The following is a 24,234-nucleotide window of genomic DNA, read 5'->3' as shown; positions in this document are numbered from 1 at the left end:
AATATTTTGTAATATGGCAATCTTCTTAAATTTTTAAAGCTAGTTTAGCTGTTGGTAAAAATATATTTTTCTTCATATTAATGATGGTATTGCAATCAATTGCACTTGTGGTGTAACCACAAAATGTTGACCCACAAATGTTGACCCATAGTGTGACACTCTACCACACTAGCAACAGTTCCAATAAGATCATGCTTTTTATCAATTAAGAACACTGTGGTAAAAAGAATTGATGTTTCTTTTTGAATCTGATGTTTGGCTTTTCCTTGATTTTTCAACTTAACTACAAGGCTTCCTTGATGGAAAGACAAATATTATTTTCTTGACACCATTTTGCTGAAGCACTATATTTTATTTCATTTCTAGGACAAAAGTGTATTATAAAAGTTGCTATTTTTAATTTTACTAATTTAATTGTTCAATTTGCTTGATTTACGCTAAAAAGTGACCTACTTTGTCAGTCTACGATTATTTTTTTTGCAGCCAATTTTATACATTGTTAGATCAATTGTGTAAAACTCAGTCGGTTTGAAAAGCAATTAATTCATTAAGTGAATTTCAATCCAAACAAAATCCAGTTGTTTACCAATAATAATTATTACAGTACTGTTAATATTAATGAAAGATAATCTTTTTTTAATGTTATTTATCTCTCCAAGGCTGAGAGATCCAATACTGTCAAGGAGACTACATTATTGTTGTTACAACTAGAGATGTCACGAACATTTAATGATTATCTATTCGGCTACTTTATTTACTATTTACGACCGAATATTGCAAACTATTTGGCCAAATACATAAAACTATTTTTTATTTTTTAATTGGCATATTTGGTACTTCAAATCTAAGGTTGTAAGTTGTAATTGAAACATTTTCATCATTTGATGATTCTGAATTCTTCATAGATTATAAATAAGTCCGAAAAAAACAGAAAATTTTAGCAAGTTTAGTGAAGATAATGTTTCATGTTTGGCGATCACAGTTTACAAGTGTTTGTTGTTAATTTAGTTGAACAGTTTCATGTAAAAACTAACTTCATTTAATAATATAATAATAATAAAAAGTAATTTATAACAAATATTTAAAGATTTGCAAGCAACCAAAGAAACACCACTGTGATAAATGCCAGTTCTTTTTTTCTGATAATAAATGTTAAGAAAAATATGAATCTAGTTTTTTTTTAAAGTTGTTCAATGATGCAGCAGATATGATGGAATTTAAAAGTAAATTCCAGTCAGGTACAATGCGGTTGGTGAAGAAAAATTCTTGTTAAGCACAGTTAGCTACTGCTTGGCATTGAATTCGATGACTTTGCCCATGGAGGCTTTTTGCAGGTCCTTACACTCTTAATGCTGCAGCTAACCGGTTTGGTCTTTCTTGCACTGCTTCTAGAGCGCCAGCATCTCACCAATAATAAGGGTTTCATGCAGAAGAACAGAAGGAGTGGTTGTACATAAGTTGTATAAAGTATACAAAATTTATTAATATCCAAATAGTAAAATGTTCTTTTTTATATACCTAGCAGCATGTTAACCTTGGCAACAGCATGTGTGACCTGATGCCGCCACTTAAGTTGGTCATTGACAATGATGTCGAGGTCATGCTCAGGCTGGTCTTGCTAATGCTGTGGTTGTTTCCAAGATTGTTGGTCGTGGTAAAGATTATATGCGAACTCAGTAGTTTGTCAATAAAAGCGGTGTTAAATGGTTATTAATTCTTTTGTCAAAGAACATAGCTTTGCAACGTTTAAACTCATGTTTATGGTATGAGCCTATCAACGAGGCAGTCGATGTTATTTTGAAGAGTTTAATAGTCGGAGGTGTTCTTTTTAACTGCTATTAGTTTCATGTTGTCAGCAAACAGCTTACAAATATGACAAGTGAGGCCTGGCACATCATTAATAAAGATCACAAAAAGGAGAGGCATTGGTATAAAACCTTGCAGAACTCCACTGAGGACCTCTACCAATCAGAGGAGTACTCACCTTGTACAACTCTTTGACTGCAGCCAGTTAAGAAGGCCTCTATCCATCCACAGGTACTCAAAGCCATATGCGCTCATTTTGACAATTAGAAGCCTGTGACTAACCTTATCAAAAGCTTTAGCAAAATCAAGCAGAATCATGATAATTTCTTGACGAGATTTAAGCACAGTGGAGATGATATCATAGGTTTCAATCAGCTTCGTCATGCACAATTATCCAGGTGCAAATCCATTTTGATTGATGTTTAGCAAGTTGTGGTCAATTATATGTTTGAGCATACAATCACGAATTAAGTGCTCCATTACCTTGCAAGGAATAAGAAGTGAGAGAGACCATGCAGTAGTTTGCTGGGTTTGTCCTGCTGTCTTTCTTAAAAATATAAGTTATCTTAGCTTGCTTCCAGCAAATCGCTCAAGTTGTAGTGAAGATATCATTTTTAATAAGTTAGGAGTTCTTTGTGCTATATCTATCTATAGCAACTTCTGAAATTACCTCAAAATGCAAGATATACCTGAACTGATTATTTTGGTAATCTTTTTGAATGGTTTGAAGAGTATGATTTTTTTAAACAAAACTATAGTTATAACAATTTGATGTATCAGTCAAAAAGTATTGCGTTGCTGTACTGCTTAGTCACAAATGAAACAAAAATAGCATAGCTAATATGTGCACTTCATTAAAGCAGTTCAGAAACTTCAAAAATAATTAAGTGACGCCAAATATTTGGCAGCTGAATATTCGGTGATATAACCGAGTGTCTTGCTGAACGTTCGGTATTCAGCAAAAACACTATTTGTGACATCTCTTGTTACAGCCCTCACTCATCTCTTTAATTTTGAAACATGAACCTTGATCAAACTTTTTCTGAGTCATCTACTTTAATCTACTTATACTATCATTCACAATTAACTTTTCATGGAAACCATATACTCAATGTCTCTTTATTGTGCTTTCTGTTTTCTTAATCCTGGTTCTTTTCTGTACCTTTATTAATCTCTTTTTAGTCCCTAAATTAAATACTGTTTTCTTATTTGGGTTGGTTCTTCTAATTATGCCCTTTCAATAGTCTAAAAATTTATTTTAAATATAGTTGAAAATGGTCTAGGTTTCAAGATAGATCCTCTGTCCTATCATTGTAAGGTTCCATTTTTTTTCTCTTTTCTGCAAATACTTTCACAGTTGCTACTCAAAGAAGCTATCATCTATTGTTCCTTCAACCAAAACTCAATCTTGTCTGACTTGTTGTTCAGCAAAGTTGCATCATTTTACTGTACCGTTTACTGTCTTTTCATGCTCAAAAAACTTTAATATCCCTATTTTTTTTTTCCTCCCACTTCAATGCTTTTAAATTCTCTTCCAACTTAATTGTTTAACGAGTCATCTAAATTACAGATGTTTAGGTCTTCTGTAGAAAGATTATTTCTTCTTTGCAATAATATTTGTTTTCTGATAACTCCATAATCAGAGGTTAAATCAACAAGGCTGTAAGTAGTGGTTACTTACAGCCTTGTTGAGAGTAAATACTAGTAAAAAACATTTGTTATGAGTATATATGAAAATTTAAATTTTAATATATTATGTTTATATATAATTCGGGGAAAGACAAATTGAGAGATGCAGGCAAATTATTTTTTTTTCCCAAAATTTTTTTTGATATTAATCATTGTGTCTGTTTAAAAACCAAATTTTTAGTCAGTTTTTGTATTAATGCCCCAACTTATGCCTATATTAAGTTGTTATCCTTTATGCTTTGTTGAGCTAACTCATGTCTTGTTAGTTAACACAGTATGACAGTTTTGGGTTGGCATAAAACCTGTTGAACAATGTTTAATCATTTTTCAAACTACAATCAAAACTAATGATGCTGGGTTTAATCAAGGATTTCATTTTCATACCTTTTCCAAGCTTTAAATTAAATTAATAAAATGCCATATTATGCAATTAGTAATGTTTCAAATTATGATAAATTTGTAAACATACAAAAGTAAATAATTTTAAAATAAAAAAAATCCTTTAACCAAGGAAATTTTGTTGCACCCAAAATATAAAGACATTATTCAGGTAACCTTGCAATACATGAGCTTTAGTTAATTAAAATAAATTAGTTTATAATTTTTATTTAGATTACATCTACAATAGAGAGGAGTTTAGTCCTACTCCAGGCTTATTTCTTGGTACACTCAATGTTTTGACGAAAGTGTACACTGTATCTTTTAGCATTAAACCAACAAAATACACCAAAGTCTCAAACAATATTCTTCATTTAACTTTGGGAAAAAATTTTGGATCTTATGGCGATAGAAATCCAGGTGTTTGGTTTCATGAGGATGGCTCTGGAAAGCTTGTTATTTTTGCTGCAGTGAGTGGTAATGCTTCATACTACATTGAAACTCCTCCTCTTAGTTTGGGCCAATGGTCTACTGTTAAAATTTATCAAAGTATTCTAGGTAAAAAGTATTGGTTTTCTGTTGATTTAAATGGAGTTAATATTCATAGAGTGGAGAATTATGATGCCAGAGATTTCTATAATATAAAAGTTTATGCATCAGATGTTTGGTATAATCCTCAAGATTGTTCAATAATTGACTTACTGATTGTAAATGGAAAAGTTGGTTAGAACCATATTTAGTTTAACTTAACTATATTACATATATTTAAAGTTAAATATACTATATTGTATATAATTTGATTTAACTATACTATATATAATTATAGCTATATATGTTTTAAAATTATTCAATTTTAAATGTATATACTGTAAGATGAGGTAACATTGGCCTTTTGAGGGTAACTTTAGTCCGTAGTTGGAAATTATTGTTATGTACTGTATTTTGGCAATAGGATTGAGATATTCAATTAATGCATCAACTTTTATGTGGCAGTACAAGCATGACTTTTTATTTGTCGAAAGTGTAATATTATTGTTCACCACCTCTGCAGTAGTGTCCCATCTTGTTTATGAAAAAGTATTTTATTTTGCTGTCCTCCTACTTTGATTTGTAAAAGCTGACTCTTGAGGAATCTTTGTCTGGTCAATGTGTTTTATTTTTATTTTAGTAAGTTGTTAAAAGAATCTTTAGTGTATAAACTTACTTTTGTTGTTTGCAAACTGGTGTTAGTTTAATACAACTTTAGCTTTGATTTGGGGTAACTTTGGCCCAAGATTGCCACAGGGCAAAAGATACCCTAAGTCACATATTTTGAATTTAAACTATAATTTTTTTAATATATACACACAAAAATCAAAAACTTGTTTATTACATTATTTATTTCATTTGGCAGTTTTAGCAATTGTTTGTAAAAAAATCTTTATGAATCATTAATATATGCTCTCTAATATATGAAGTTATGATGAGACTAATCTTACAGTTAATACAGGAAACAAAAAAGTACTATGTAAGTGGGAGCAAAATATGTTGGAAACATATGCACTCATAGCAAAAGTGCAATATTGCTTATGTTTATAGGAAATGCTGAAGGGACTCTCTTGCCCCTGTATGTTGTATACAAGACAAAATATATGTGGTCCACTTGGGCAGAAAACGAGCTAGAAGGAACGGACTTTAATCACTCTAAAAGCCGATGGTTTGGTGCTGTGTGTTTTGAGATCTGGATTAAATCAAATTTTTTGCCTAGAATAAGATACCAAAATGGGCCAAAAGTTATCATCAGGGATAACTTATCTTCACATATCAGTTTACATGTGCTTAAGCTATGTGATGATCACAATGTTCAGTATGTTTGTCTTCTTCCAAATTCAACCCAGCTAACTCAGCCACTGGATGTTTCTCTCTTTGCACCAATGAAAAGTTCATTGCGCAGAGTACGGACCATATGGAATGAGTCTACTTCAGGGTTAAAATTTACAACAATCCCTAAAGATTATTTTGAAACACTATTAAAAGAATTATTAGGAAGTTAGGAAGAAAATCAAGAGGATTTTGATAGCTGAGTTTGAAAAATGTGGAATTTATCTCTTGAATAAACAAAGGCTGCTTGCCTAAAAACCAGCAAAACTTTCCTTGAACAGTTGGAAGAAAAAAAGGACAAAGTTTTTTACTAAAGATGGTTAAAAAAAAAAATCCAGCTGCCTGCTAGCAAAAGTGTTACTTTCAGATGTTGAAACAGTCATTTTAAAAGCCAAATCAAAACATAAAAGAAAACCAATCACCAAACCAAAACATAAAAGAAAAACCGCCCTACTGGTTAATTTATTTCTTTTAAATCACTGTAATATTTCTGAACAAGCTTTGAGTGCTAAGATGACTTAAAGTGCTAAAAACCTTTGTCTGACATCATCCATGATGACATAGTCGATGATGTTAGTGTTTAGTAATATTACAATGTAATTTTTCAATTAAGTTTTTTTCATTGATTTTTTTTTTTTTCAAAGGATTTCAGGATTGTGTGTGAAAACTAGGTAAAACTTAATGCAAGCATATATGAAAAACATACATGACAAACATGCAGGCCATTAATTTTTATTAGTTCAACTTTAACCTGATCCAATGTATAAAAAACAAATTTTTTTAAAGGTCAGTAATTACTTTTTCTAAAAAAACACAAAAAGTTGAGCCAATGTTACCCCATCTTACAGTGTAAGAAAAGATTTAACAATATTTTTAGTTACTTCTTTTTACTTAATTTTTAAAATAATTTTAATTAAAATAGTTTTTTTTTAATTTTTAATTTTTAGACTACCTTGTTGAAAATATCCCAACTTCATTAGTTAATGGAAAAAGAATTGCACTGATGCCAAAACTTGATAACGTGTATATGATTTCAATTGATGTTTATCCTAATAACTTTGCATCTTCATGGCAAAATGTGATGAGTTTTGTTGTTGGCACTGATGATATTAATAGTCAAAATTGGTATAAAACTCATTTTATTTATTTTCATCAAGATGGAGATGGAAAACTTCAAATTAAAATTCCATCTAAAGGCAAACTTTATCGAGTTTTTAATACAATACCTATTGCATTGAATCTATGGTCAAACATAATAATACTTCAAACTCTGAAGGACTCAATTTATATATTCACAATAAAACTTAATGACAAAGTTGTTTTTGCTGATATTAACAGTAATTTTGAAAATTTTGAAAATATCAGTATATATGCATCAGATCCAACAATGGGTACTGCAGATTGTTTGATAAAAAATTTTTTCGTCATTAGTTGTAAGTTTTTATGTTAATTGTCTAATGCAAAGAAAAAAATTATGTTCATTAAAAAATATGTTATGTTTGTTAAAATAAAATTCCATTTCATAATAATTATCATTTTGTTTGTTTTTTTCATAGATAGTGACATTCAACCTGTTGTTCTTCTTCCTACAGGTTTCTTTTTAATATTAAAATTTTTTATATTTTATTTAAAACTCTTGTTTATTATTTTTTATATATCCTAATTTAAACGTGGTCTTGAACATCCTAAATTAACCTAATGTCCATATCATAATATGAGGAGCTAACTTGAATGGAAAATTCAAGATGTAGCTGGATTTATTTTATATAGAGTGTGTGCCACAAAGTTAAGCTGCAGAATTACTTTTAAGCCTTTTTAACATGGATTGGCTGTGAATGCTGCTTTTCCAACATGCTCTCTGACTTTTAGACCAATTTGAGATAAAAATGTCGAGATCACATTCAATAGTTGCAACTGCAAGTGTATGATGTATGCCATTAGTGGTTTCCATAGAGTATTCAAGTGTTAAATGTTTCTTTAAACAACCTAAATGCATCACTTTACATTTATTGACATTAAATGGCATGAATCAAGTGTTGGACCATATAATCGCACTATCAATATCTGCCCAAAGTTGTTGTGATGTGGAGACTTTATGATTTCAATAATTTTGCTGTTGTCACCGTATGGCTATATATAAAGAAGATCTTTTATAAATAAAATAAAAAGAAGCAGCCAACTTGTTGTGCTAGAAAAATACTTTTTTTTTCAATCTAAAAAAGCATAATAATAAAGAGTAAATTTGATTAGAAATAACACTTAAAAGAGTTCGGTCTTTCTTATAATAAATTTAAATGGAAAAATCATATAAAATAAAGAGAAAGGAAATAGAGTGACAAGGTGCCAAACAAAAGCATATGAAAGAACAGTCAGATGCAAATCTGAATTTGTAACATGTAGGTGAATATACCTAAGTATATACCCAGGCAACACAATGTGACTATTTACACAAATTTAAAAATTTTATTTAAAAGAGTTAGAAAAATTTGTAAGTAGCATTAAACATCAATTGCTTAATCAATTACTTTACACTTCATATTTACGACAAAATGTCACTTACACTTAAAAAAAATTTTTTGTAATCATGACTTTTTAAAAATGCTTTAAAAATATTTGGATGGTTGACAAGTTTGCATTAAATTATGAGATTTCTAAAAAAATTAAAATCACTAATTGTAAAAGTATTTCCAAAATATGCTGTTAATCTTGAGCTTTTCTCATTTTGAAACATCCTTTTACATCTTCTCAGGCAGTAGTTTTACATCTTCCCTGTGATGTGAAAAATTTTTACAAGATAATGACTTCCATCTTCAATTATAAAAGTCTCATTATACCTATGTGTATCATATAACAAACATTTTTATTTAAATAAAAAATGTTTATGTTTTGGTTTTACATTTACTATCTTATAAGTGGAATTTTATTTGTTCCAGATTGTTATGCAGTATAATTTTAACATTGTTATATTGAATAAATACATATTTGTTTGATATTAGTTTCATTTACATTAATTGTTTTATTTCTGTTAGACAAAATTTTAAACTATGATTATTGAACTAGTAAATTATTAAGGCAATTTTAAAAAAATCTTAATGTTTTAAAAAAGTTGTTAGTGAATTAAGTTAATATTTTAATGCTAGAATACTTATTATTTTTTGTTTAGGTTATATCAATCACAGAAAAGAGTTAACTTTGACTCAAGGTTCATTGCTTGGAACTCTTAATGTTTTGATGGAAGTATACACTGTTTTTTTCAATATAAAGCCCTTAAGTTATTCTAAAGGGTTAAAAAGCGTTCTTCATTTAACATTGGATAATGGTTTTGAATCTTATGGTGATAGAAATCCAGGTGTTTGGTTTCATGAAGATGGTTCTGGAAAGCTTGTTATTTTTGTAGCAGTGAGTGGTAATGCTTCATATTATCTTGAAACTGCTCCCCTTAGTTTGGACCAATGGTCTTCTGTTAAAATTTATCAAAGTATGCAAGGTGGAAAGTATTGGTTTTCTGTTGATTTAAATGGAGTTTGTATTCATAGAGTGGAAAATTCTGATGCAAGATATTTTAATAACATAAAAGTTTATGCCTCAAATCCTTGGTGTAATGCTCAAAATGGTTCCATTGCAAATCTTTTAGTCATTAACGGAAAAATTGGTAAAAATTTACAGACTTTTATTAGGAGAATTTTTTGAGGGTTTTCAAAATTCTCAAGATTTTTATTGAGAATTTTAAAAACCTGTTCTTAATTTTAATTTTGAAATTTTTGTTAAGTTTCATGATAGTTTGCATTTCTTAATAGATAGAAAAATAGTTTTTTAATTTATAAGAGTTCATTATTCATTTAAAATTGCAGTTAAGTAGCAGAGGGAAGGAAATAAAAATTGCTATTGTAGCAGGGGGAAAGAAATTCATTGCTATTGTAGCAGGGGGAAGGAAATAAAAAATAAACATATTTCTCTAAAATTTAAAATTAAAAGAATATGTTACAATTTGAAAATATTTTAACATTTTTCAAAGTAAGAAATTCTGGTGTCTTTACTTTTTCCATTTATAAAATCTTTTGCTATGGCTTTTACATATCTTTGAGTGGTGTTCAATTTATAAAATTGAAGAAGTAGAAGATGATTCAATCGCTTCTGAGTCGACTGACTATATGACTTAATCATCCTAAGATGAGAAAGATCTCTCGGCTGTGCAGGTTGTCAATGGTATTGCCAAGTAAATTTTTAGAAGTTTTGATACTTCAGAAAACATTATTGAGAATCCTTTACAGTCAGTTTAACATATCAATTATAGTTGTGATTGATGTTACCTGTAAAATGTCCATTTTACATGTAATGTTTTAAGTATCCTTAATGGATTTAAATAGAAAGAGTTCAGCTTTTAATTTTTCATAAACTATACCATTATAGAAAACCTTTATATTATTGAAAGCTTTTATGAATTGCAACCAAATTTCTTGACTTCTTTATTAATACAAGATTCAAAAAATTATTTAAAACATGTTTCTGATTTCATAGATGATATATGAATTTTTAATAAAATTGTTGATAAAACAATTGTTTGAGCATCTACTTCAGCAAATTGCATATGTTGAGAGACTTGTTCTACTGTTGCAAATAAATCATAAACCAGGCAAAGCCCAAAATATAATTTAAATGATAATAATTTATCAAGTAAACCTTCTGCTTTAACTCTGTTAGGATCATTTGATTCAGAAATTTCTTGAAGCTCTAAAACAATTACTTGAAAACTTGTCAGAATTGAACCATATGATTTGGTCCTTGCGGTAATATGAGTTGGACAAGGAGCACTTAAATTGATTTGCTTGACATCCTCGTCAAGTATATTGCATTGTAATTTTTTAAATTTTACCAGTCTCTTTGGAGCTAAACAAATGAAATTATACAACAGCTGGCACAATTTCTGTCCCTCGTTCATACAACTGACTTGTTTATAAGCATCTTGAAGAACAAGGTTTAGCCGATGTGCGTAATAATGTATAAAAATTGCTTCATTGACATTATCTTGAAATAGTTTAGCAACACCACTTAGATGCCCTGACATTGAAGCGTACCATTTTTTTGTCTAGTTCACATCCTTATAAAACATCACATATTGGATAAAAAAGCGATTTACTGTCGCTAAAATCAACTGCATAGAGACCAAGAAAATCTTTGTATATTGTAAAATTTTCAGAAATTGATTGAACACATAGACATTTGCTCAATACCAAGAATGTCTCAAGTTTCATTGCATATAACAGAAGAAAAAAATTCTCGATTTAATAGCAATAAGTACATTTCTTAGCACATAACTTGCCATTAGTTCTATCATCTTGTTAACAATATCGTGAGACATGTACTTACTGTTTGACAGCCAGCTCGATAGAGGTGGATAATCTTGACTCCTAGTTAAAAGCAACTGATTAAGATTGCCTTCAATTTCATCATTCTGTCAATAGCTAAACCTTGTTGAGTAACACATTTTAATGTAGAGATTACACAAATTAAGCGCTCGTAATGCTCATTGTATTGCTTATCATGCATTTCACTTATCATTTGATGTATGGTTTAATTATGCTAAATTAAGCATAATTGCAATTAGTTTTGTCTTAAAAAAATACTTTCAAAGGTTTTTTTAATTATTTTTTCTTTTCTAATTTAGCATTTTTATTGGTCATTCTTAAAAGTAATGTTTTTGTCTAAGTTTTTTATTAGATCTAATAAAAACATCACGTTAAATTTATCTTTTGTATAGAGTAAGACATTAATTTATCTTTTGAATAAGCATATGATCATTTGCTCTCTTGCACAGAGACTTTCATTCAACATAAAGAAGCACTTTTATATTTAAATTACTTTAAATCTCCATGTGGAAGCCAATAATATTTTAAAGTTATATTTAGTTTGATTTACTGAATGGATAAAGTGCATCACAATAAATTTACCTATAAACTAAATCAAAACTACCAAGTTACAATGTAGTAACTTTACATTAATGTAGTAAACTTTACATTAATGTAGTAACTTGAATTGTTACTCTAGTTACAATTCAAGTTACTACAGTAACTTACAGTTACTCAAATATTAAATTTACTTAGTATACTCAAAGTTAGTCATACAAATGTTTTTATTTATGTCTTATGTTATTAATTTTAACAACAAATATCAAATAGAGTATAAAAAATGCCAAACCGTTTTTTTATACTTTCATTTTATTTAAAGCGATATCAAAGATTAAATATTTTTCTATAAATATGCAAGTTATTCTTAGATTTAAAAAAAAAAAATCTATTTGAACAAAAGAATTTTAGTCTTCTAAAATTCTCTCATTTTAATAATTTTGCAATTGAAATTTGAAAGCAAAAAAAAGTTTTTTTTAATTAAAAGAATTTTAACGCTCAATAATTATAAATTTAATTGCAGCAGTGTCTAAAATACCCAGTGGCATAGCAAGGATCATTTCTGAAAATTAAATGTATATCTAGCTACAGTAACAATATCAGATTTAGAACATAGTGCATATGAGGAAGAAAGTTTTATTTAAATCGTAAACATTTTGAATAGTTAATATTTTTTTTTTTTTTTTGCAATTAGATTTTCTTGCATTAATTCAAGCCCTAAAAGCACAGTACACTAAATTTTTATTATAAAAATAATTTTACAAAATTTAAAAAAAAATGCTTTTGTAAAATAATGAATCTCTAACAAAAACTTTTGGTTAGTTTTCAACTGAGCTTCTGCTTTAAATTTTACTTTAAACAAAATTTTATCATGCTTGAATTTTTATAAGTACTTCAACTTTCAATTATAAATATTATATATTCAATTGGAGAACTATAATGTGATTTATTTTTTGTATTCAGAAAAGTAGTAAAAAAACTGTGGAAATTAAATTGCAAGCCCTGCAATAGAGTAATAACAAAAAAAAATTTATGAAATCATTTTATAATTTAAAAAAAAAAGTTTCTCTGTCGTTTTTGAAAGCCCTTGGTCAAGACATCATTTTGTTTAAGCTTTACAATCCCATGCAAATGACCAATATTTTTGTGGTCATGTCACAGATTATCATTATCAGATTATCATGGTTGTAGCAGACCCACTCCCACATTTAAGAAGACCAAGTGTGGTTTTGGCTGTCTTATTTTTCAGCAAAACTATATTTTCTACTCATTTTCAGACACCCCCTGACTTGGAACTGAAACGTTATGACCCTGAACCCAGCAATCGTTGCAAAACATCATTTGTTTTATGTATAAAAATGTTATTTTTTAAGTACTTGTAAACTTGTTGTTATTATGCTTGCTCTTTGGTATTTCGGCTTGCATTTAGAAAAATACGATGTAGAAGTGGTTAACAACTTGAGTGAAGAAGCAGAGGTTTCAAAATCAGAAGATTCAAGTAGAGTTTTATCTCTTTCTGAGGGTTGCCATTGAGAAGAATCTTGAGATTGACTTTTGATAATCATGTTCATATTCTTGGGTGGATTGATTTGAAAGGGGCTTGTTTGGCAATTAAATAACTAATCTTTCCTCCACTTTTAACTTGTCTCTCGTAGAGATTTTTATCCTCAGTGCTTTTTCATTCTTCGTTAATGCTGGTGAAATCAAGTAACTGAGAAAGTGTATATTTTTTTTTTTTTTTTAACAACATTGTTTTCTACAAGGCTGCAAAAAACCACTATTAAAGTTGGAAGTTACTGGAAGAGAAAATACAAAGTTTATAGAGCGTTATCTCCATCTAAAAACTTTGTCTTTTCTCTTCCAGTATAGTTGTCTGTCAATATAGCTCGCTATATTGACAGACAACTTCAAAGATTGCAAATATATGAATCAGGAAAGCAAGATGAAGGAAGAATATTCTAAAGAACTGATGTTTGAAGAAAAAAACTAGAAAAATATGACTTTTTAGAGTACTTAGGAACAGTCACTGTAAATAGACGAGACTTGTGAGATCTTTTTCAAGCTCAAATGCCCCCTCCAAATAATCAGAGGGTGTTTTTACTAAGATAAGAATAAATGGTAGTATCATTAGTGAATAATGCCACCATAGATGTGAGAACATCAAGAAGATCATTAACATAAATAAAAAAGAGTATAGGGCCAAATGAATGAAGAATGAGATAATGGTTTTGGAGAGATCAAACCGTTATCAGAAGCACCTAAGGGTGAATGTGGAGAAACTGGGCACTGACTAGGATCAGAAACAAGACATAATTCAAGTAGAGAAGGTAAATGATTCGGGTTGTCTGGAAAGCGAGATGGAAAGTTGACTATTGGAGTTAGGAATTAAGAAAGGCAAAAATTATGAGCCTTAACGCCTGTAGAGTCACTTATACTAGAGCCAAGCAATTCAGTGTGATGTGCATTAAAGTTACAAACAACAACGACATTGGCTGATGGATAAAGAGAGAGGAATTGGTCAATTTGATCAGAAATAACATTAAAAAAAGTGCAGTCTTGAGATGAAGGAAAGCGAACAAAGAGTGAATTAGTGCTAAACTAAAGCACATAAACGAACTGTCAGTGGATTTAAACCTAGTTTCTTGACAAATCGGTGAAATTTTACAAATGTAAATGCCCAGGCCAAGCGTGTGACTATTGGAGTTTTTACGAGTTAAAGGAAGATAATCATCAACACTAAAATCACAAGATAAGACAGCTGAACTCAAATTAGTCTTACAAAGAGCAAGTAGGTCTGGTGAACTTTGCAAGAGATAAGACTCAACAGAAAAAAAGTTACTTCAAAGACCACAAATATTAGTGAATGATAGGTTTAGAGAACTTGGTGATGGCGATGGTTTTTTGTGCTTTATAGTTTTAGTACTTTATTCATTTTTAAATTTGTTAAAGAACTTGACCCAAAGCATAGAAAGTACTCAGTACACTATTTAATACACCAAGCAGTTGCTTCATTAATATTAATAAACCCTATGCCGTAACAAAGGGCTTCAAATGTGGCTTAACAATGCACATCAAAAGTATGAACAGGGGCCATCCATGCACAACACAGCACTGCTAGTACTCTGATATTTTACAGCTGTTGATGGAATCAGCCTCTCTGAGAGCTGCCACAGTGTTCGAAAAATCTGACTACCAGCCAGCCTCAGAACATAAAACTGAGTTTTAGAGCTGTACCCTCATTATGTGATAATGGAATGAGTTGCCTAGTCATAAAAACAAAGACACGTGCAAGATCCATGGATTGAGTCAAGAAGATCCAGCATTGAACATTCTAAAATGGAAACAATTTAGTTTAAATGCAGCTGTGCCAGCCTAATAGAAGGCAAAGGGGTGCGAGGCTAGTCAACAGGCATAATCTGTTTACCTCTTTGCCTAGGAAACTTATGTTTTTGCCTAGGAAACTTTCTGCAAGACAGTAGCCGGTTGCGTTTAACATCTGCCCAAGATGAGTATTTTTATAGAGACACCATCTCTAGCCTTTACTCAACCAAGAGCCCAAAGGCAGGGGGTGTTTTAAGTCCAAGTTGGCTTCTCCTAGCCTTTGCCTAAAAAAGCATATCCTACAAGGCATCAGGACATAAAGTAGTTTGTACTGGGTTACATGTTTCCATTAGGAGGATAACCTGACCTGACATAAAGTGTTGCAGTGAATTTATTAGATTTACTTTTATTTTTGTCATATAGTTTTGTTTTATTTTTATCTTATAATCAGATCATTGAGTTTCTTTATGATAAGTGTGCTGGATAAAAGTGGAAAGTCTAAAATTTCCCTCTTGAGCAATTCTATATTCATAATCATAATTTTGATTTGATTCAGTCACAGTTTCTTGCTATTAAACAGAAAAGTGAAGTTGCTTAGAATGCTGACAGTTTGTCAGTACCTGTTTGAGATTGGTTAGCTTTTCAACAGATGGAATCCTTGAATTCCATTTCTGTTTAAAAGAGGAGTCTAGATTCTTCATCCAAATGCACCCGCTTGACTTTAAATTGTTGCTGGAATTTCTGTAAGTCATTTTGTTTTGGTTTAAAGGTGATTAAGTTTCTTGCATTTCTTGCTTCCTCTCTTACAATATTGCACTGAAAACAAGTTTATCCAAAATATTCAAAACTATACACCAATGTTTCAAAATACTTTTGAATATATATAATATATTTGCACCTAAAAATGAAAATAAATAAAATAGATAACAATAATAAAATAATTATTTATAGTGAACTCGCGCCACGCTGGAGCAAGTTTACACAGTATAGCTGGGACCATTTGTAAATGCCTTATTTATAAACAAATATAAACAGTTGATTGGAATCTGCTTAAAAGCAGTTTAGAACATCATATAAAAGTTAATTGTAAAATTGAAATCAATAGTTAAACTGTACTATGTGTAAACAAAATTAAATAAAATGGTGTGGGAATTTTTTAAAAAATTAATGTTGCTGTATACTATTTTTGCATGCAATTGTTTTTCGAATGTAAAAGGTTTCAGTTTCGTTACAAAAAAAAAATTAATAATTGTTATTATCCTATTTTACATTCTTTGAAAAACAACTAACAGACATCAAATGAATGAGAAAGGGTAATACTAATCCGTGGGAAATGAATCTGCTGAAATTTATGTTGTTTTTTGTTGTTAAATTTAATGTAAATCTTAACTTAAATATTAAGTAACTTTTACAAATAATTTTTTTTTCCATTTGGTCCTGCCACACAAAACCTAAAAACAAGAAAGTTTCAACAAACAAACATCATATCTAACTTTTTTTTTACCTTTTCTAAAATTTTTTAAAATCGCCTAAACGACTCATTACTAAGAAAAAAACACTTTTTCACAGTTTTCTCAACTTTATTAAATATCCAACCTAATTTTAATCATAAAAAAACTCATAAAAAATAGAACAACCCTCATAAAAATAGAATGATCTTTTTTTTAAAATAATTTTTAAAATTTTTTAAAAATACCTAACTGATTCAATACTAGCTAAAAACTATTCTTTCACAGTTTTTTTAACTGCATCAGATGCCCAAACTAATTTTGATAAAAAGCTTATAAAAATATGATGACCTTTTGCAACCTACTTTTTTTTAATATTTTTTTAATTTTTTACCAAAACGTTTCATTACTAGGAAGAAAACCACTTTTTCTTTTTTTTTCTAAACATTAGCAAATTTCCTACCTAATTTTATTAATAAAAAACTCATAAAAGTATGACGACCCTCCAGATCCTATTTTTTTCTTTTTTGGGGTTTTTTTAAAATGTTTAAAAATTACCCTAACAACTCATTACTAGGAAGAAAACCATTTTTTACAGTTTTTTTAACTGTATCAGGTGCTTAACCTAACTTTATTAATAAAAAAACTTATGAAAATTATGACAATCCTCTCCAACCTATTTTTTTAATATTTTTAAAAAATTTTTAGATTATCTAAATGACTGATTACTAGGAAAAAAAACAGTTTTTCCACAGTTTTCTTAACTATATCAAATGTTCAACCTAAAAAAAGAAGTTTTAAATGTATTTGAGTTTTTTTCAATATAAAGCAGGTTACAAGATACTGTGTATGAAGATAGTTTAAAACTAGTTATGAACAATTTGAGCATTGATAATATTCATATTTTTATTTGCCATTGTCAAAATGCAAATTAATCCATTGCAACGCACACAAAAAGTTGTTCTTACACATGACATTCATTTAGTTTGCAATTTGATTTTTCACAAACTGACCACTTATTCAAATATTGAATAATTGATTTAAAAGTTTAAGTATGTTATCTTTTTGATGGATTTTAGATTGATTTGAATTGTTTATTTGTTTAAAATGGTATAACTCATTGTCTTTTAATACTTTGTTTTTTGCAGATGGCAAATTGTAAATTCCTGTTGAAAAACAAATGCAATCCATTTGTGGGCTATGTGAACTGGAACAAGACATTTTTTTTGTTAAAAAACTGTATTTGCTTTTAAAATTAAATGAAAACCACAATTATCACATTACCTTGTTCTAAACAAAACTGAACTTCACTGACACTGCCATGCACTATCGTCAAATTTTATTCATGGCGAATATTTAAAATAAAAGCAATTTTTTTGAGATACATAAGTTGTTTGTCTCTGAGGTTTTGTGATTTCATAGAATCAATTATCATAACAATTCTTTCCTTTAGCATTATAATCCCTAGCAACCAATGGAATCTTTTATTGTTATCAGTATTGATTGCAACTAAAATTAAATCATGGTTGTAAACCTCACTATTGTTGAAATTTTTCACAAGTGTTATAGAATGTTGAAGCTGAAGTTCTTGAGCATGTGTACTTGTTATTTTTTGATTCTGTTGAATATATTGTTGATAAAGATGTTATTTTGCTGTGCGAGTCAGCTGCTGCTTTAAATTTTATATCAACATCTTTTGGCCAAGGTCGTTATCTTCTACTTTTACTCTAATTTTTATGTTTTCGCAACAAACTTAGATTTTAAACTCACATCTTTATCAACATTCTCATTCAAAAATATTTGAACACTTTTAATATGGTAGCAACTAGTTTTAACCCCACTTGAGCATGTGTACTTGTTATTTTTTGAAACTTTCGAAGTTTTATCATTTATTGCGTTTTTAACAGTATATATTGGTTCAATTTTAATACATTTTGAATGTAAAACTAAATTTGTTTGATAGTTTTGTGAGATATTTTTTATTTTTTCCTTTGCTTCATTGCTTGGAATATTATTTTCTTTGTTTCAGCATTTTATTCAAACTTTCACTTACATTATTAGTAGGTAAAACCTGGATAAAAGTTGCAAATTTTTAATAACATTCTTGGAACACCTTTTAGTAATATCATGTTTTAAATCCTTCTCAAAATAATCATAAATAGCTTTAGGCCATTTTAATTTCATTCATGAACATACAATTAATTATATTGCAATTAAAAATAATAAAACCTTATTCTATAATGTTGCCTAATTTTGAAATCTGTTTTAATTTAACTAAATCAGTAATGTAACACAGCAGTTCATAATTTTTAACTTTCTAAGACATGAAAATCATATCTATATGTTATTCTAATATGCTATATAAGATAAGTTTATAAGTAATACTTAAGATAAAAATCGAAATTTTGATAATAATAAAGAGAAAAATTCTTTCTTTACTATTATCAAAATTCAAATTTATATCAAAATTCCAATTTTTGTCAAAGTTCCGATTTTTCTCAGAAAATAAAGAGAAAATAAAATTTGTTAAAAGTCTTGTATTTTGTCATCACTTTTTGTCACAAGAAGTTGTTGGTCCTGTTGCATCTCCACCATAAATAGGAAGAATAAAAATATTTTTTTATAATAACTTCAAATCAGAAGTTAACACCGGGTGTATTGAAAACGAAGTTTTGCCATTAGATCCCATGTTGGAAAACGTTTTTTTATTTAAATATAAAATATCACATTTTTTGTTAAATATAAATTTTTCTTTAAAGTTTTTTTTTCTTTTATTCTGATTTACTTCCAACAAGGCTGCAAGCAACCACTGTAAAGTTGGGTGCTACTAGAAAAAAAGAATAGAGTTAGAGAGCTAGGAAATGGTTGGCAGAAGACTTGAAAAGTTGTAGGTTGTATGAGTCAGGAAAACATGAAGATGGGAGAGAGTTCCAAAAGGTTGAAGCGCAAGGAAAAAACTTGACAAATTTTAAGTTTTTAGAGCATGCAGGAACAGATACAGTAAACAATCAAGACTTTGCTAAACGATTAGTTAAGCAAGAATGAGTTTTAAATGATGGAACTAGAGATGATAGCTCTTTTAGCAGCAATCATATAGTATTTGTAGAAAAAAGAAAGATATGCAACTTTATGCAATGGGATAGAGGCTCAAGCTTAGCAGATAGACTGGGTCCAACTATGTTTACAATGCAATTTTTGACCTTGTCTAGAATAGGAAGGACATCATTAGAAGAACTAATATGAAAAAAATATTCCATACAGGGATAAATAAGAGATTTGTAAAAGTAGAGAGTGCAATCAGGAGTAAGAATGGTGAGCAAGATAAAGAAAAGTAACCTTAGTGGGTGCTAACTTAGGAATTAATTGTATTTATGGTTTCCGTGAAAGGTCAGTAGTAAACGATATTCCAAGAAGACCTTAAAAGAAGGACTCAGTGAAAGGATTACCATTTATTAATATAGGAATGTCAACAGTATTGCAAATTGTTTGCATGAAATTGAGTTTTGTTGGAGTTATAATTTACAAACCAATGCAAGCTCTAATCTGTTACAGAAGTGAAATAAGATTCAAGATCAGCTGCCTTGTTTTAAGCAATCAAAAAGAGAAGACTTATTGTCAAGATAGGAGTATAAAGTTGAGTCATAAGAAAAAAGAGCTACTTTAAATGTAAGATTGTCGGAAAGATCATTAATATAGATAAGAAACAAAATAGGACCAAGGATAGAACCTTGAGGTACCCCAGAACTTACTGGAAATAAAGAAGAGTGTTCGCCTTCGAGGTTAACTTTAATAAAATGGTTTGAAAGAAATGATTTAATAATCTCAAAAACTTTCCCAGATATACCAAATGAAGCAAGCTTATGAAGAAGACCAATATGCCAAACTTTGTCAAAAGCCTTAGATATGTCAAGAACAATAGCCCTAGCCTCATTGCCTCCATCTAATGTACAATGAAATCTTTCAGTCACAATAATTAGTAAGTCAGTTGTAGAGTGAGAGGATCGAAAACCGCATTGATTGTCTGGCAGTAAGTTATTTGACTCAAGATGGGATGTGAGAAATATTTTGATCTAAAATCTTGCTAATGAATGAAGACTGATTTTACAATAATTGGAGAGGTCGGAATATTGACCTGAGTTTTTAAAAATTGAAACAACAGATGCCATATTCCAGCAGACAGGAAAACAAAACTAAGTCAAGCACTTATTAAAAAGTTTAGGGAGAATTATTTAAAGAGAGTACTTTAGAACAATTTTTTAAGACTATGACGGGAATATTTTCTGTACCACAAGCTGTAGAGGAGTTTAATTAAGATATGGCTATAGCAACGGAATAATTTGAATGTCTAACAATGAGTTTAATTGTTTAAACCTGTTTAATTGGAATGGAAGGTGGAGAATGACTATAAGATTTAAGAGTCGAATTAAAAGAAAATTTCTTTGCAAATAGCTGTGCCTTATCCTTGGGAGAGGTAATAAGTTCAGTCTCATAAAGGGTATGACACTTACCGTTCTGCTTGACATATCTTCCTGCTGTTTTGAATTAAGTAGACATGTTGACATGTTGATGATGTTTATGTTGCCAATAATGGAAAAATTAACTTAATTCACTGATATTATTATTGCTTACTTTTACATAATATTCTTGATTAATAATAGAATTAAAATAAAATAAAAACACAAAAAACGTAAAAAAAAACAGGTTGTGCAGTGTTGAATTTAGGTAGCTTGAAAAAAATTTCAAAACACCTAAAAAACATTAAAAAAAAAAATTGCAGAAGGTCTTCATACTTTTTATAAGTTTCTGTTATCAACAAAATTAAGTTGGACATTTGATAACGTTAAGAAAATGAAGAAAAAAATTGTTTCGTTCCTAGTAATGAGTCATTTAGATTTTTAAACTTTAAAAAATGTTAAAAACGTTAAAAAAATAGGTTGTTGAGGGTCATCAAATTTTTTTTAATTTTAGGTTTGAAATTTGATAAAGTTTAGAAAACTGTGAAAAAATGTTTTTTTCCTAGTAATGAGTCATTTAGATAACTTTAAAAAAAATTTAAAAAACGGAAAAAAAGTTATTTGCAATGGGTTGTCATTGCTTTTTTGTTGACTTTTTCTTGTTTTTTGGTTTTGTGTGGCATGACTGAATGAAAAATTTTTTTATTTGTAAATGTTACTTAATATTTAAATTCATAATTATATTTTCAATTCTATTGAAAACAAGTGAAATTGTTGCTCCTTTGACAACTTTAAAAATTATATATAAAATTTTTTAATGTAATTTACTAAAAATGATGTCTAATAATGATTATAAAATTTTCTTCAAAAAATAGATTGCCTTCTATTTTATCTAGTTATATATTTCTTGCTCATTATCAAAAATAGTTAAAAATAGGCTTAGATTACCCCACCCTAACCTGAATCCATTTAAAGACATTGCCTTTTTAATCAAATCAAGTCTAAACTTCAGAACGGAAAATCATTTGCAAGCAAATTAGTACTTTACGCTGCGACAGTTTCTTAGTGATGTTTATTCGTAAAAAAATAGTTTCAAGTTAATTTTATAAGTTTATTTAGAGCACTTTGACTTGTAAACAAAGAAGACTTTAAAATTCTTTTGCATATTTAATAAAAAAGTAAAACCATATTTATTATTTATCTTTTAGAAAACCTTATTGATAATATTCCTACTTCATTTGTGAAAGGAAAAATTGTTGCTGAGATACCAAAGCTTGAAAAAGAGTTTTTGGTTTCATTTGATGTTAATCCTTATAAGTTTCTTCCTGACTGGCATAATGTAATTCATTTTACAACTGGTTATAATTATGGTCAATATGGTTACCGAGTTCCTTCAATTACATTTCATGAAAATGGTGATGGAACTCTAGAAATTGTATCTTCCATTAATGGTTACTATAATTGGAGGTTTAACACAAATCCAATTGAAAAAAATCAGTGGTCGAACATAGAAATTAGTCAAATTTTGGAAGGATCTCTTTATATATATAAAATTAGAATAAATGGAGTAGTTGTTTATTCTGTTACAAATAACCAATCTCAATCTTTTGATAATGTCAAAGTGTATGTTTCAAATCCATGGTATGATGCTCAAGATGGATCAATAAAAAATTTGTTTGTCATCAATGGTATTTTATGTAAGTTTTTTTATAAATAATTTTTTTTTCAGAAGCATTGTTAAATATGTAAGTTGATTTTACTTTGTCAGTATAATATATGAGATATGAGTATGTCATATAATACATGCTATGAGACTGTATTACTTAGTAGAATATAAAATTTTTAAATGTGAAAAATAAATCAAGAAAAATTAAATCTAAAATATTAACTTGGCTTTAATTTTTTTATAAATCTCAATTGAAAATAGTCGCATTATGTTCAGCAAACTGATCTATAGTAAGTTAGGTGTGGAAAAATTACATTGCAACTGGCAGCTTATTACCATTAAGATAAAAAAAAGTCAAAAACAAAAAACCTCACTGAGAGATGATGATATCCAATGCAGTAGGGTATCAAAAATCCCAAGAAGACGAATGACTAATCGATGAATGATTTGGCTTGACATGACATTGATTTTTTCTTGAGTACTGTGCAACAGAGGTTAGTAGCTGCTTTAAAAAACGTCTTTTATGGACAAATTAGCCTCTCTTCATTTAATTACCTTTCTCTTAGTTCTTTATTGTTTTACTTCTTTCTAAGAAGTAAAACAATATAAAGTAGGACACTCATTTTGATGCTGTATCTGATCAAATTGAGCAAACCTTTTTTCTTTATTCTTCAGCCTTGTGTTGGTTACTTTAATGCTCATTGCACTGAACCGTTTGGCCTAGAACCATTAGATCACCACGTCTTGGTGTATCTAAAACTCTTAGTTTTTGTCTTTCTCAATCTCTTACACAGAAAATTAATTTAGTGTTTTTTTTTTTGCAAACAACCTTAATAACTAACCTTCAATCCTTTTTTGTGTCTTGTCCCTGACCCTTATATTTAGTTTCTCAGTATTTTCCTTTAGACTAAATTAGACTAAATTAAATTCCTTTAAGTAGAATAAAAAAGGCATTCCAAGCCAAAATATTTTCAACCATATACTTACCTATATTCTCATAAGTCATTTCAATTATTATACTATCTATAAATTCTTAACTCATTTCAACTATTGTCTTAATTTTCCTATTGTCTATAATTTCTGAGCTAAAATAATATATTAACATATTAATATATTATAGTTACAAACTCTTAGCTATTTTTTGTAATTTTGTAAATTCGAAGAATTTTTCAAAATTACACTTATCTATTCTTTATTATCAACCCATGATTATAACTTATTAATTCTTTATTATCAACCCATGAGTTGAACCGATCAGGATACCCATACCACTTTACTAATGACTTGTTTTTAAGTTTACGAATAACTTTTTCAATCCTAAATATGTTTTGATCAGTTTTTTGCATTTCTTGTTCATAAAAAGTACCTTGTATTTCTTCACCGTTATCGTCAATTATTTTATACGTTGGTGGATCTGTGAACTGAATCTGTGACACTGTAAAAACTTCTTCAGTCCATCTCGGTGTGTATCCTTTTTCAAATGCTCCTTTCTTTTTAGTTATCCTAACTCCAATTGAAAACTTTGGTCTTACAGACTCTGATCGTACATTTCCATTTAGATTGAACCAAGCAATATTTTTATTCTTTTTATCACTAGCTACTTTGTGTTGTTGTATTTATTTACCATTTCATCTAAAACATCGATATATTTTCTGGTAGAATTAGCTAAAGAGTGCTTAAACATTTTATCTTTCATTGTTCTATTCCAA

The 24,234-nt window shown here is 29.0% G+C and overlaps 1 protein-coding gene across 1 annotated transcript in view; it reads left to right on the top strand.

Moving 5' to 3' along the window:
* The window catches only part of LOC100207579 (uncharacterized), a 176,503-nt gene that overhangs the window by 86,668 nt on the left and 65,601 nt on the right, over positions 1 to 24,234 (top strand). The window contains exons 16-20 of the mRNA XM_065806065.1: positions 4,108 to 4,596; positions 6,681 to 7,166; positions 7,290 to 7,325; positions 8,897 to 9,385; positions 22,068 to 22,556. Coding sequence (XP_065662137.1) covers positions 4,108 to 4,596; positions 6,681 to 7,166; positions 7,290 to 7,325; positions 8,897 to 9,385; positions 22,068 to 22,556 — 1,989 coding nt within the window. The remainder of the gene's footprint in view (positions 1 to 4,107; positions 4,597 to 6,680; positions 7,167 to 7,289; positions 7,326 to 8,896; positions 9,386 to 22,067; positions 22,557 to 24,234) is intronic.

The sequence above is a fragment of the Hydra vulgaris genome, chromosome 09 (genome assembly GCF_038396675.1).
Source record: "Hydra vulgaris chromosome 09, alternate assembly HydraT2T_AEP".
NCBI lineage: Eukaryota > Metazoa > Cnidaria > Hydrozoa > Anthoathecata > Hydridae > Hydra > Hydra vulgaris.
The sequence above is the reverse complement of the archived record's forward strand: the minus strand, read 5'-3'. Positions and strand labels throughout refer to the sequence as shown.